This window comes from Urocitellus parryii, chromosome 12, assembly GCF_045843805.1.
Source record: "Urocitellus parryii isolate mUroPar1 chromosome 12, mUroPar1.hap1, whole genome shotgun sequence".
Taxonomy (NCBI): domain Eukaryota; kingdom Metazoa; phylum Chordata; class Mammalia; order Rodentia; family Sciuridae; genus Urocitellus; species Urocitellus parryii.
Genome location: NC_135542.1, coordinates 87,407,005 through 87,423,071, shown reverse-complemented (window position 1 = coordinate 87,423,071; position 16,067 = coordinate 87,407,005). Strand labels below are relative to the sequence as shown.

At 35.9% G+C, this 16,067-nt stretch overlaps 1 protein-coding gene across 1 annotated transcript in view; it reads right to left on the bottom strand.

Annotated features, from left to right (window-relative positions):
• Positions 1 to 13,669: 13,669 nt before the first annotated feature.
• Aplf (aprataxin and PNKP like factor) overlaps positions 13,670 to 16,067 on the bottom strand; it is a 107,761-nt gene continuing 105,363 nt past the window's right edge. The window contains exon 10 of the mRNA XM_026387229.2: positions 13,670 to 14,112. Within this exon, the coding sequence (XP_026243014.2) occupies positions 13,922 to 14,112 (191 nt within the window). The 3' untranslated portion in view covers positions 13,670 to 13,921. The remainder of the gene's footprint in view (positions 14,113 to 16,067) is intronic.

Below are 16,067 nucleotides of genomic sequence, written 5' to 3'. Positions count from 1 at the left end.
TCTAATCAAATATCACTCCTCAGGGAGCCTTCTTTGACCACTCATCTTAATTAGTCACCCCCACTGGCCCCCTCCCCCCATTCTGCATCTCTCTTCCTCTGCTTTATCTTCATAGCATTTATTGCGACTAACATAGTCTCTGTTTTGTTGGCTTATTGTGCTACTCCGCTTTTGATTAGTGTAACAAATACCTGATTGATCAGCTAATGAGGAGAAAAGATTTATTGTGGCTCACAGATTTGAAGGTTCCAGTTCATGGTAGTGTGGCCCCATTGATTTTGAGCCTGTGGTTGGAGCGCAGTGAGACACAAGCTGCTCACTTCATGGTGGCTAGGAAGCAAAAAGAGAGAGGAAGAGACTGGGACCCCACAGTCCCCTTTGAGGTCAAACCCTAATGACATAAAACCCTTCACCAGACCCCACCTCCCACTAGGTTCTACCACCTCTCCATAGCACCAGAGGCTGGGGACCAAGCCTTTAACACATGGCCTTTGGGGAACTCTCCAGATCCAAACTGTCATCCCCCTAAACTGTAACCTCCATCAAGGAAAGAGCATTGTTTTATTCATCTCTTCATCTTCAGTGCCAAGAATAATTTTGCCATAGTTCTAGCTACTCAACAAGTCTTTTTGGGAGGAGGAAGCAAGGTTATATAAGTTTTGGACACAGAATATACAATAAATCCAATTTTAAAGATTCACAATAAAATTTTGCTTATGCTAGACAATGACATCTCAAAGTGAGAACTTGATTTACATTGACCATTTCTCAAATTTATTTCATCATTGAATTGCTTTTTTGAGCCTCACCTATAAGCCTCCTAAAGAATCAAAAATCCATTTGGGAAACACTGCTGTTGACTATGGAAATCCACTGAGGATAGTTTGGGAGGGGAATGACAACTTCTGACCCCCAAGCAATCTGCTGCTCCCATCCCTCCCTCCCTCCTCCCCACCAATTTCCCAATTTCTTTTCTAGACCAGGCACAGAACCTCACTTTCAGTAGTCTGGATACTTAAGAGAATCTCTACCTCCTGGTGGCCACCTAGGAGATTCTGTTACCCAAAGAACCTCATGGCCATGTGTCACCCATGCTTGTCTCACACAAATGACAGGAACATCCATCTGGCCGTATCCAATCTTATCCCAGTCCATTCTCTTCTTTATTCTGTGACTTCCTGTGAATTACCTTGACCCTGGCTTCAGCTCTCTATCCTGCTTTTACATTTCCTTTGTCCTCTGTTTCCCACCTTATGTATTTTTGTAAGCTGCCTTGGGTCCTTAATGAAATGTGGCCAGATATGAATCTTCAAAAGCCCACAAAGAGCTACAGGATGCATGTAGGCAGAGGAAGAGACTGGTTTGTATTTACATATTTGCCTATTTGCAAAGTTGTAGTCAGCAAAGATGAAGGTCACGAAGCACTGCACCATGAAATTAAATGCCATTTCCACAGGCATTTTAGGGTAAATTGCACTTCACTGTTCTGTAGCCACTGTTGTGGCTAAGGTTTTGAGTTTGCTGTATTCTTACTGGAACTCTCAGCATGAGCTTAGTTTTGCCTGAATCATCTGGTTTCCAGTCCTCAATTTGTTCTTCCAGAAAGGGAGAGCAGATTCCCATAAGAATTGAGATCTTGGGGCTGGGGGTATAGCTCAGTGGTAGAGCACTGCTAACATGTGCCAGGTCTTGGGTTGGACCCCCAGCACTGCAAAAAAGTTAAAAAAAAAAAAAAGGAGAAGAAGGATTGAGTTCTTTCCTTGAACTTGTTTAAAGTTGGGGAGGATAAAAGAAGAAATATGAGTGTGAGACATTTGCCATTAGCTATTTTAAAAGAAATATATCTTAACAAGGAGGAACTAGTGGTGTCTTTTCTAGCATCCATAGTTCGGAGGAGACTCCCAAGTTCAGTTCCAGGCATTATCAGGCTGTGGAAGGTGAAGAAATATGGTATGTCAAGAACTGGCCCCTGCTCAAAGAGAATATTGACCTTCTCTTCTATGGCTAATTTATCTCCACTGCTTGGAAACTTCATTTCTCCTTCTGAGCTGTTTGCTCTGAGAAAGCCCAAATTTGGTGTTCTGAGTCTGGGCTCAGTTCCCAAGAGGTTAGTTAATGCATTTATATATGTGGCAAGGCTGAAATACAGGAGTTGCCAGGCAGCAGAAAAACAACTGTCTGCCCTCCCACAAACACAACTTTAGATCCAGTTTAGAATCAACCAAGGCATGTCATGTTATAGAGCAAGTGCATACACTTGAGAGACAGCTCTGAGATGGCCAGGATTTTTGTCACTCCAGTGCCTCAAATTGAGATTGGCACTTAAAGGGAGATCAGTAAGTAGCTATTGAATGAATGAATAAATGAATGAATTACAGAGTTCAGTACAACTTCAGAGCATTAGTATTTAGTGCTCAACAATTCACAAAAGCACAGAGAACTTCCTGTACTGAAAATGAATGAATGAATTCAACAGGCTCAGGCTGATCTGTCCTCTTAACACCTAGAACTCCCAAATACCCAGTTCCTCTTTACCTACTTTGCTTACTTAACCTGAAACTTCCTTCCCAACTGATGTAGCTTAAAGCTGTGTATAAATCTCTAATAATAAACATATAAGTTTTTGCAACGTGTTGCACACTGGGATCTGAAATGCCAAGGAAACTTTCTTTTGAGAAACCCTGTACATATTGGAGCTCAGGGAGCACTGACAAAGCACCTGTATAACTGAATAAACTATGAGACTCACTACTCAGCAAAGTACCAGAATGTCATGTTCAGCATTATGTCAGATGTTTAAACAGACAATACTAGAAATTAACTCTTCAGCAGTTCTACTTCACTCTGCGTCCTCTATTACTAAGTTTTGGAGAAAGAACAGGAAAAGAAAGATCATTAACAATTTGTGACCAAAATTTTCTCAAATAATCATCATAGTATTGGTTATATAGCTTAATCATAATTTATGCTTCAATGTAATAATTATAAGTCCCCCTCCATTTGCTGAATGCAACAGACATTCCTTCCTAGCTAAGGAAAATAAGAAAAAAGAAAGGAAGCGTTCATCACCCAAGGAACTGAGTCAGCTCCAAAGACTCCACAATGGAGGTTCTAGAACCTGCTTTTCCACAGTCTGAAGTGTAAAGTGTTCCAGTTCTGACTCCTTGTTTCTCTCCTCACCCACTACAAATTCCCTGGAAAGAGCATTATTGGTTTGGCTGTAATCAGGGGCCAGTTGCTGGGACCAGAAAGGTCACATCATGTAGCCATGTTGAGGTCCTCTCCTGTGCGTTGTTCTCAGAGAGGCAGATCCAAGGAGTGGGGCAGCTTCCCTGAAGGGCTGGCTCTCCCAGGGAGGCTTCAAAATTTCTTTAAAACAAACCAACAGCAGCCATCATTGGCATGGTGATGTGTAGAGTACAGATGCAGGAAATTACATTAACTTTACATTCATTCTGATAGGACAAATAGATACTTCTGTTTTGTTAAAACAAAATTCCTTAGAGTGCTGATGATTTTTATCACCTTAGGGGGCAATAATCAGCGTGCCAGTTTAAAAAAAAAAAAGTTTGGTAAAAATAAACTTACATCTTTGGATTGGGAATGTTCACATAAATATTGACTGCTAATTCCAAATAATGGTTTATTTCATAGATCACTAAACCTGCCAAGTCAAGAAAGGACCATTTTTAAAAAATAAGGTGGCATGGTTAATATTTAGGCATGGGTATTACTAGCACCATCTTGGGATGTCAACCGTTATTTAGAAATAACAAGTGCTGTATCTAAGAAGAAAACCAGACAGATTGATTGGGCAGCTATTAATGAGACCTACCAAGTAACATGATATTATCTCCTGTCAATGCTGTCAAAAGAAGGTAAATTTCTCCAGCATGTAACTGAGGGTGCTGAGCACACAGTTTGCTTGATTTCAGTTTTGGAATATCAGATTTCTGTTTTAAAGCTAAAGAGATGAATTCCAATGATATCCTTTCATTAAATTAGCATTAAAGCAATTAGGGAATATTCCAGGTTCCCCACTTATGCACAGGGGCAGGATGGGGTTGTTTGGAGACATAATAGCTCAAGTTCTTTGACTTGCATTTTCTTAGCCTCCTGGTTCTATACCTTTCCATGTTATAATATGTAGAATAGAAAACATGCTGGTATTCATCTGCTGACCTAAGGATTCAGACAAGAAGAAGAATCCAAGCACTAAGGTACAGGAGAATCCAGGTCATTCATTGTTCACAGTGGACCCAGAACATCAGGAGATCCCAGAAGGTGAGACTCCTTTAGGGATAAAGGGTGAGAATTCATCACTAAGCTGGCTCCTATTTTACTTATGATATAAACCCCCCACCCAAAATTGCCTTACAGGGTTATATTGTTAAGTGCCTGTAATGTGGAGTATCCTGGGGAAGTTCTGCCATCAGATTTGGACTAGGACATTCATTGCTTAACACACATGACATGGAGCATGCCTTGAATCTATAAGATCTCTCATGATTAAACCAGTAAAATAGTTTTTGTTTTAATTTATATTTTGATAAAATCCCTTGGGCCAGCTTAGGAAGATGACTCCTGGTCACCAAAATAGTTTTGTTGATAGAAATGTTACTGTAGCATCAGAAATAATATAGGTTTCATTCTGAGACTGCATGCGGTCTCTCTCACTTCCAGACTCAGTTGGTATCCCCAGCAATATACATGTACATATATACACACATATGAATACACACATCTTTCTAAGGCAAATGGCACTTGAATTCAGTGTTGTTATAAGATTCAATATATTAATATGTAGATTGAAGTTTGTTAAGGTCTGTAAACAAGTCAAAATAACACCTGGCATTTTGCCAGGAGAATGTTAAGAGTTCGTAAACAAGTCTGGATGGTGCCTGGCAAAATGCCAGAGGGAGTGGTTTGAGAAGTAACAAAAGCGAGCCATTAAGTGTGGAGATTCTTTATTGGTTGACTAATGTATCTAGTTTATGCTAATTAAGGTAAGCTGTGCAAAATGTATAAATACCTCTGTTGTCCTACAATAAACGGCTCCTACTCCTGCTGTATCAACGTACACAAGTTATTCGTCCCTGCAGCAGAAGTTGATAGTCCATCCCTACAACCTTTCCCTCCTTATATCCACTCTCATTCTTAAGTACTGTAACAGCTATCTATGTACCATCTTGGTCATTTTTTCTACTCATAGGCAAATATACTTCATTTCTACATAGAATCGCACTGGGCTTATTATTCAATGATGTCCTTAAAAAAAAAAAAAACACCATTTCTTGGAGATATTTCTGTATTAGTACATAAGTCAACCTTTTTTTTTAAAACTTTTTTAGTTGTAAATGGACACAATACCTTTATTTTACTTATTTTTATGTGGTGCTGAGGATCGAACCCAGTGCCCCACACGTGCTAGGCAAGAACTCTACCACTGAGTCACAACTCCGACCTCTAATTTTTTTAATGGTGGCATAATATTCCATAGTATGGACACTATTTAATTTATAACCACTTCCCTATTGACAGATATTCAGGTTGTTTCTTTTTTGTCTTTTGTTTGCTTACTTGTTTTCCTTTTGTCTCTTGCTACAGATATAGAGCTGGATTTCCTGGTGTATTCTTTTATTTATTTGTTTGTTTGTTTATTTTTGGTACTGATAATTTAATCCAGGGGTGTTTTAACACTATGCCATACCCCAAATCCTTTTTATTTTGAGTCAGGATCTAAGTTGCTGAGGCTGGCCTCAAACATGGAATCCTCCTATCTCAGCCTCCTGAGTCCCTGGGATTGCAGGCATGCACCACAGTGCCCAGCCAATGTATTCACCTTTATGTTGAGATCCAAATGTTTCTGCAGGACAGTTTTCTAAAATAGGAACAGATGAGTCAAGTACTTCAATGTTAATAGGTATGGCAAAATTGCCTTCCCGAAAGACCTGACCAATTAGTACTTCCTTGTTATCACTGAAAATTATAAATACTTTAGGTTTGAAAATCTGATGGTCAAGAACTATTTCATCATTTTAACTACTGGAAGGGCTGAATATGTTTTCATATACACATTGGCAAACTGTTGATATCATCTATCAGTCTCTTGTCCACTTTTCTTTTGCATCATTTGTAAGGTTTTTTTTCACATGTATATACTACCTGTGCGGCAAATATTTTCTCTCATTCTATTGCTTCAGAATTGAAACAAAGGTTTCCTAATTTTTATGACTGAAATATGTCTATTATTTTCTTTATAGATTTTAAAATATGATTTTTTCACTTAAAAGAGCTTTCCTCAACATTAGAGATTGTTTTACAATTCCTTCTAATATTTTTCTGCAGGTTTGTTTTTTAATCTACCTGAATTTTATTTTTCTGAGAATCTAAAGCCAAAAAGTCATCATTTTTCAAAATCTCCCTTTTGAGTTAAAATTGCATTTTTCTCATAAATCAACCCCCCCACACACACACACACAAACAACACCCCTGGATCTGTTTTCAGAGTTTCTATTCTGTTTTATTCATCCATTTGTCTTTCGTTGAACCAACACCTCTTTTTTAAAAAAGTGCATATAGCTCTACTATTTAGATATAAACATTTGACAGGGTAGGCAAATCTTCCCATTGTTCTTGTTCAAAAATTATTAATTTGCCTAGCTTTTTTCCTTAAAAAGTGACTTTAGAATCAGAGTCTAAAACCATAAAAAAAATCTATTTGAAATTTTGAGTGATACTGCAACTAAATGGATAGATTAACTTAGGGAAAATTTATATTTTTCAACACTGCATTTTCCTATCTAGAAATGTGTTCATCTTCATTTATGTCAGTCCTTCCTGTGGGTTCAGTTTCAATGCTTTAATTGTTTAGGTCTTGCACAATTGTGTCAGGTTCATTACTAGGCATTTGTTTTTTTGTTGTTCTTCCAGATAAGGTGCTTATTTCTTATGTTTCTGACTAGTTACTGCTGGTGTACAGGGAAGGTGTCACGTTTTGGTGATAGTGTATTTAGCTACTTTCTTTAAAAAAAACTTGTTTTAATAACTTTTTAGGATTTTTGTTTGTTTTCTAAGTAGCAATGTTGCATAGAGTACATAAAATTATCATTTCTTTTCATTTCTATTTCCTAAGGAAGACTCCCCGGAACACAAAAAGTGGAGGTGATAGTGGACAATCTTGTTTCCCTTAGGAACGCTACCAAGGTTTCCCTGTTAACTCAGACATTTGCTTAGATTCTGAAAACTAAAATGTATTCTTTCATCAAGGCAAATAAGTACTATTCCACTGCTAGCTTACCATGAGCTTTCTTTTTATTTGTTTTTCAAAGGGAACAAAATTGAGTTATCAGTAACTTATCTGGCCTCTTGTGAGAGCATGCCATTTCTTTAATTTGCTAATGATGAACTGTGTTAGTAGATTTACTGATACTGAAGTAACTTTGCACTCTCAGCACAAATCCTTTTAGGTCAGGAGTCTAAAAGCTTTGCTGGAGTCAACTGAGAAATTATTTAGAATTTTTATACCTATGTACATTCATACTGAGATTAAGTAAGTTTTTCAATGCTGTCTTCAGCTGAAGAATTGGGGAGTTGCTATGTTTTCCTACAACTATAGTAGTTCTAACAGGAGAGTTATTTATTGAGTAAAAGTTTGGTAGAATTCATTTGTAATACCTAGGATCTAGCACTATATTAGGAATAGAACCTTTGAATACTTTCCATTTCCCTGTAGCTATAGATCTATTTAGATTTAAAAATCTTTTAAAGTAAATTTTAGTAAATTATATTTTTTAGTAAGTCATGTATTCATTAAGATTTATAAATTTACTGACATAAAGGTGTACATATCCTTTTACAGAATTTTAAAACATCCATATTTGTAGTTTTAACCCTTTTCATTTCTAGTATTTGTCCCTTTTTTGCTAATAATTATTTGATTGAGCATTTCAAAGACATCTCTATTTTTTGTCTTATTGATCAAGTCTACTGCTTTCTAATTTTAGTCTATTATCTCAAGATTTTATTTTATTAATGTAGAAATACCGAGATGCTCCAAGAAATCAAACACGTGCTCAGAAGTGGGTGTTAGGTAAGCAAGCTTTACTCCTATCAGAAGGGAGTGCTATCTAACCTGGCTAGCAAGCACCCCTGAGCTGCAGTCCATCTGCTGTTATCCCTAGTGCAGTGGTCCCCATTGTCCTGAGTGGAGGAGCTGGGGTTACATCGACAGGATTAGCTGATTTTTAAAACTGGGGTGATCACAGGGAAGGACTATGATTAAAATGGCTACAATGGGTTCCAATTAAAGCCAAATACTATATTCTGAAAATGGGCCACCTTTCTATTTCTCATGTTAATTCTTCTCTACTTTCCTTAGGTTTGTCACTTTTCTCCAGTGTTTTGAGCAAAATGCTCAGTTCATTTATTTTTAATCTTCTTCTTACTTTTTAGTTAACATAATGCTGCTCGTTTCTTATTCCTAAATAATTTACAATTTCAACCACATTTGTTCTTTTTCACAAGAATTGTTTTAATCTATTCAGAATGCTAGATTAAAATTTTCCATTGGTTAGATTTATTTGTCCTGTCCTTGGCAGTTCATTTCTAATTTCATTACACAATAGGAGGTATTCATTTGTGGGCTCCCCATGGCACAACGTCTGAGGAAGCTCTCTGATGGTGTAGTTGGCACCAGTGTGAGCTGCTAAACTTATACTTAATGAAATTCAGAATCTCAAAAATAATTATGATGGAGTGGTAGAAGTCTTGCACTAACAATTTTATGGTTTCAAAGAGTATTGGCTACTTTGTTGTTGTTGTTTTTTAAATTGTTGATAAACTTTTACTTATTTATATGCGGTGCTGAGAATCGAACCCAGTGCCTCACATGCACCAGGCCAGCGTTCTACCACTGAGCCACAGCCTCAGCCCCAAGTATTGACTACTTCTATTCATGGCTTTCCATCTTTTATGCATCATGAAAAGTGAAAGTCTCAAAAACTAATCTCAAACTTTGGAATGATTAATTTTCTTTCGAGATGCCTCCAAATGTGCTTTATTCTCATTGTTTGGGCTGGACTGACTTGGTCATTGGATCCGTGAAAGTCGGCTCACACTACCTGCTCTCCAAAAGCTCTTCTTCGACAGCATCCCATTATCCAGGGTGGGGGTCTGTTATGGTTTGGATATGGGGTGCCTCCGATAGCTCACATGAGACAATGCAAGAAGGTTTGGAGGAGAAATGATTGGGTTATGGCTTTAACCTAATCAGCAAATTAATCGATCATGGAATTAACAGAATGGTAATTGGAGTGTGGCAAGAGGAAATGGTTCAATGGGGGTGAGACTATGGGGTATATATTTTGTATTTGGCAAGTGAAGTCTCTCTTTCTCTCTCTTTGATCTTTATGTGAGCTGCTTCCTTCTGCTACACTCTTAGGTCTTGATGTGCTGCCTCACTTTGAGCCTCCAGGAATGGAGGCTGCTGTCTATGGATTGAGACCTCTGAAACCATGAGCCCCCAAAGAAACTTTTCCTCCTCTAAAATTGATCTGGTGGGGTCTTTTAGTCACAGCAGCAAAAAGGCTAACTAAAATAGGGTCTATTCAATACTAACACTAGTGCCCTATCCTGAACCAGTAAGTTTATGATGAAGTCCAGTATGAGTTTCACAGGGCCTTCCAATGAACAGCAAAGTTGAGAATCACTGTTATAATACTTTTAGTTAAATTAAATAATGTTAACAGAAGTACAAATATCCATTCCTTCATATTCACAGCTTTCTGAGTTTGCCTCTATACAAATTCCTTCTTCCTGCCCATAAAACATGTCTGGATTCTCACTACAATGACAGTGCACTCCTATACAAACCTCTGCTGCTTTCATTGATATCTGAACTTCTCTGGAGTTATTGCCAACAATACCTTTTTATTCTTACCATTTAATCCTGAAAACGCTGCACTGCCCATGATACAATATTCTTTTTGTCATGATTCTGAATGTTCAAGTAATCATATATCCATTTAAAAAATATTTATTGAACACCAATTATGTTCAAGACATTATTCTTGGCATTAGGGATTAGCAGTGAAAGAAATGAACAAAAATCCATTTGTTTACAATCTAAAGCAGGAAGAAAGAAAAATAAACATAGACAAATTTCACAGTACATTAAGAAATGAATGTAATGGGAAAAACAAAGATGGGTTAGGGGACTAGAAATGTTGCGGGTAGGGAAAGCTGAAATGTTAAATGGGGTGGCCCAGGTGGCCATTAGATATTTGGACAAATTCTTAAAGGAGATGAGTAAATATCCTATTACCCCAAATAAATTGCAAGCATATTGAATTGCCAGTACCTAAGACAGGGTCTAGAACACAAGGGTACAACTGTGGTTGACTATGATAATAATATTTTGTGTACATAGGATGGCAAATAATAACATCAGTAACAATTATTTCTTTTCTTTCCATGTGCTTTATAGAGGTATAGCTTTGTAGGTTAGTTTTGCAGACTGGTAGAAGGCATCAATGAGGGAGTATAAAGAGACTACACACACACCATTATAGATGCCTAGCCAACAAGGACAACTTATTGGGAATAAGGTGACCTCACAGAGCAGGGATGGATATAGCAGGACAGTGTGCAACTTTGCCCTCCATAGGGAATATCAGTGACACTGAACTTTGCACATATTAATTGCAAGAAAGTTACTATCCCTCTATTCTCAATTTGACATCACCATTCTGGAAAAATCATACTTACAAAAAATCATACTTACAATCCATCTGCTTTAATTACAATGATCCTACAGTTTTAGAAACAAACTGGGTATCAATAAGGCTGTTCTCAACCTGGGAAAAAGCAGAGTTAATACCCAAGTATTCCCCCTGAATCTTCATGTCTCTAAAAATAATAAATAAAACAAACAAGAAGAGAATATTTTCATGTCTCCAGTTTCCCAAAATACTAGGAAACCCTCCTCTCAAAAGATTAACCAAAAATATTTGTTTTTAGAATTAAGCATAGAGATAAGAAATGTATTAAGTCATAATTTCTACTATGATGAAGAAAGCTGGGATATAATTTAAATTCCATGGACACACCATTACAGGGAGAACTGGTTCTTATCTGCAGTTTAAAATAGCAATTAATTAAGGAATGAAGTTTTTGTTAATGTTGCTGTTGAAACCACTGACAGCCTAATGTCAGAAATTTTCCTCTCTATTCTAGAAATCACAGATTTTAAACACTGCCTAATTAAAAGTGGCAAATATTCATTACATTGTAATTAATTGTTTTACACACACACACACACACACACACACACACACACACACATGCATATACAAAAATAAAGTGTCCTTAGGATGATTTTTAAAGCTGCATCAAACTATCTTAAAAAGCAACTACCACCCAGTGTGGTAGCACAAGTTTGTAATCCCAGTAGCTTGGGAGGCTGAAGTACGATGATTCAAACTTTGAGGCCAGCCTCAACAATTTAATGAGACCCTGTCTCAAAATTAAAAAAAAAAAAAAAAAAAAAAAAAAAGAGCTGAGGATGTGACCCAGTAACCCTGGGTTCAATTCCCAGTAACAAACCAAACCAAACTAAACCAACAAAAAATGCAACTAGCAGGAACTATTATATTACCCTACTATATCAAGAATATCTTTTGAATTTAAATGCTTTTTTATTTTTAAAAGACTGAGGGGGTGTGGGGTTATTAATGATGGTGGAATGTGATGACCATTATTATCCAAAGTACAGGTACGTAGACACGAATTGGTGTGAATATACTAAGTATACAACCAGAGACATGAAAAATTGTGCTCTATATGTGTAATAAGAATTGTAATGCATTCTGCTGTCATATATAAATAAAACAAAATGTAAAAAAAAAGACTGATGTTACTCTTTGCATTGTTTTTAAATACTAGGGTTACTGAGATATATAATACTCCATAACATTCACCCGTTGAAAGTGTATAATTCATTAGTTTTTGGTATATTTGTAGAGTTGTGTGATTATCACCTCTATCTAATTTTAGAACATTTTTATCACTCAAAAAGAAATCTTAGGCCCATTAGCAATCTTTCTCTCCTTCCCACTGTCCAGGTCCTTAGCACCCGTTACTCTCTCTCTCTCTCTGTATGAATTTGCCTATTTTGGACATTTCATATGAATGAGTTTATATAATATGTGGCCTTTTGGGTCTAGTTTCTTACTTAACATAATATTTTCAAGGTTTTTCCATGCTGTAGCATGTATCAGTATGCCATTCCTTCTTAAGGCCAAATAATATTCTATTGCACAGAAATACCACATTTGTTTATCAATTCATCAGATGATGGACATTTTGGTATTGCTTCCTTTTACATATTAAGAATAATGCTCCTATGGACATTGTGTGTAGTTCTTATATGGACATGCTTTCAATCTTTGGGTATATACTGAGGAGTGAATTAAAGAACCCCTTAAGGATTTAGTCAGTGCCAGGATAAGAATAATGTCAAAGATTTTATTCATGTTTGTCAAGCCCCAAATTAAAGAGATATTAGCAGAGGAAAAAAAAAGTTCCCAAATAATAATAGAATAATATGTAATAGTCTAGAGAAATATCTTATCCTTGCTGTGGTTTAAGTGAATTTTAATACTGTGCAATTACTTGGAGAGATATTTGAAAATAAATCTGTTTAGCTCTTTTAAGACAAATCTTGAAGTTCCTTTAGAGTAGATAACACTAGTGTTTCATATGGATGCTTTTGGTTTAGTAATTTATGATTTCAATAATATGCCTTCTGCCCTGGGTACACACATCCAACTGTTGTTAAAAATTCTACATTATATTTTAAAAATTCTGAGTCACTTAAAATGAAGAGTATTTCTGGGTAAAAAGTAGTTTTAAAATATAAATAGAGATACACTTCATCAAACTGAAGTATAAGAGGTGCCTTGTTTGATATAAGAAGCCAGAAACTTAAACACTGGCAAACAACATGCTACTTTCATCTGAGCTCTCAGCTCAAAAGAACTAATATCATTTAAGAAATTTATGGTTAAAATAATATGAAAATGGGGCTGGGGTTGTGGCTTAGCGGTACAGCACTCACCTAGCATGTGTGAGGCCCTAGGTTAGATCCTCAGCACCACAAAAAAATAAATAAATAAAGATATAAAAAATAACTATTAAAAAAGAATATGAAAATATTCATATTCTTAATGCAAAGGCAGAACCATGAGAGTTAACATAATCAGTTAGGACTTTAGTTTGAAAATCTGTCAAATTCAGACCTGCAGTAAATTACAGCTGTGTGACACAAAATAACATACATTCCCTGCAAAGTGAACATTTTTCTTCTATAGCTTAGATGAATCTATTTCAGTATCCAGTTGGTAATAATTTCACCAAGTTACAAAAGATATAACTACTAAATGAAATCACAAAGCTCACATCTAGAGTACTAGAAAAATAGTAGCCATTATGTGATGGCTTTGCTTGGTTGTGCTTGAAGAATCACTTCTATACAATGAAAGACACATGCTTTCTCAACCATCAAGTAATTTGCCTGGTTATACTTGCATAATAATCTACAAAGACAGTGACTAAAAAAAAAAAAAAAAGAAAAGAAAAAAGAGGAAAGTTTTGTACAACCAAGGCTTTTACTTTTTATTATCAATATACAAAGTACAGGGAACATATGATTCCTCTTTAACCTCTATCTGCTTTCTACTAGTAAGTGCTTAAGTAAGGCAACAAAATAAATTCCATCTACTACCTTAATGGCTGACATTTCAATATTTTACTTGCAAAAAGTCAATAGCAAAAGTTGTAGCTATCAAAAGAAAGAAAATAATGATCACTCTAGTACCACCTTAGTTCCTGAAATTGAGCCCTATATTATTGCAGAAAAGAGTTATTTTTTTCTTTTCATAAACTTTTTTGCTTCCTTCAAAAGCTCTTCCACATCTTCCTTCTCTTGGTCTTCATTTCCTGGTTCCCAGTCAGAATCTTCATCTGTTGGCTCATATTCTTCTTCTTCATCATCTATAAAGCTGTCATTCAGGTCAGACTCATTGGGTTGTCCAACATCATCATTATCTTCATCTAAAACAGAGTATTGATATATAACACATCAATTGCCATTCAACCTGGGATTAGAGATAAAATATTTTTCTGCTTCTATTTTATTAATACATAGCTAACCACTACACATTTTAAGAAAGCACATTCAAATGACCATTTTTTATTTATTTTTCTAACTTTTCCTATTTTGAGGTTCCTGGAACTAAAATGGCCATGAGTCAAAATAATGGTTCCTTAAAAAACCATGATTATAGTCATGCAATCCTACCTTCCCAGTTACTCACTGCCCCTTCCTGGGATCCTCATCCTCCACTGACTTCCTATTCTCCACTGACCTGGCCAAAGAAACATGAGTGGGAACAGAAGCTTTAGGAGTTCTTCTGTGGGTCTGTCATTGTCATTTTTCCCTCTGCCACATGAATGCCATATCCCTAATCAGGGCTAATCCTTTACTCTGAATTCCAGGATGAGAACACACATGGGACAGAGACACAGCCAACTTGCAGCTGCACCATGAAGGACAAATACACCTATTTATTTTTGTGATACACTGAAATTTGGAAGTGTTTGTTATCAGAGCAAACACAGCAAAATCTGATTTGACACATCAGGGCTATAATGAAATGAGAAGATACAAGTTAGGTATATTGCAAAGTTAATTTTATAGATCTAAAATATTCTTAGAGTTCATGTTTTAATAAAGGCTAGGATTGCTATGGTAACAGCCACTAAAATTTTCAGATTTCTAAATAATATTACAACACTAGAAAATTCTTGTCTCCAGATTCATTTATCCCTTATCCAACTCTTTATATTCTTTCAATAGTGAGCAGCAGAGTTGGTTGAGAGCAGGGTAGTGGCAGACTCTAGGATAATGTGGAACATCCAAGAAACAACTAGTAAGATTTCATCTGGAAATCTCAGTGTAGAGGACAATCCCTGATGAACAGCAAATATATAGGTTAAAAATACTAAAGTTTGCTGGACAACTCAGAAAAGTCCTATCATATTTGAATTCTCTTCAGATTGTTCCAATGTGTCTTCACCTTCACTCTGAGATCTTGGATTCCAGACTGCTATAGAAGAAGATCTCCTGTCAGACTCCCCAATTTATATATGGATGAACAGTTTTTGTTTTCTGTCTCCTTCTCTACCCTGAAAGACTACTGAAAGGAGAGTTAATTTTCTGGGATTACCTAGTGCTTTCAAGGGAAAAGTGGCTTCAGGCTTACTTACTTCTCTAAATTCTTGACTTCCCTTTACTTTTTGCCTGATAATTCCTTACTTTTTAAAATAATGTCATGATGCTTTAAATTAAACAGTATTTTAAAAATATTAATCTCTATGCTTTTGTATATGTTTTGGTCTTCCTAAAATATTTGCATGCAATATGGATTTAAAACTTAATTTGATGGGGAAATGAGATTAATTGCAAAATAATCATATATCTATCTTTCAGCTCTGATAGCCCATTGAGTTTACATTTTTCTTAATATCACTACTCATTTCAGAGAAGATCTGGGATAGCTTATATCAATAATAATAACATAATAATAAAATGCAAATAAAAGAAATAAAGAACATAAAAACAGTATACAAAAAGCCAACCTCAATATTTAACATTGTTATACATCAAGCATCAAATTTATCTCCAAATTTCTTTGCAGCCAAAGCTAAAAAGGCTACATGATAACTTGTTCTGTTCTTACTAGCATAATATATTATACTATATGACATATCAGTTATTTAAGGAAAATCTTATGGTATATTTGTACATATAAACACTTCCTGGCATAATATATTATACTATATGACATATCAGTTACTTAAGGAAAATCTTATATTTGTACATATAAATACTTCCTGGTAAATATATTGAGAGAATATTTTATGTCTAGCTAATCTCACTCCTTCATTTTTAAAAGTGATAACATACACTGAAGAAATACTTGGGACTCCAAGGTAGTTGGAAGTTG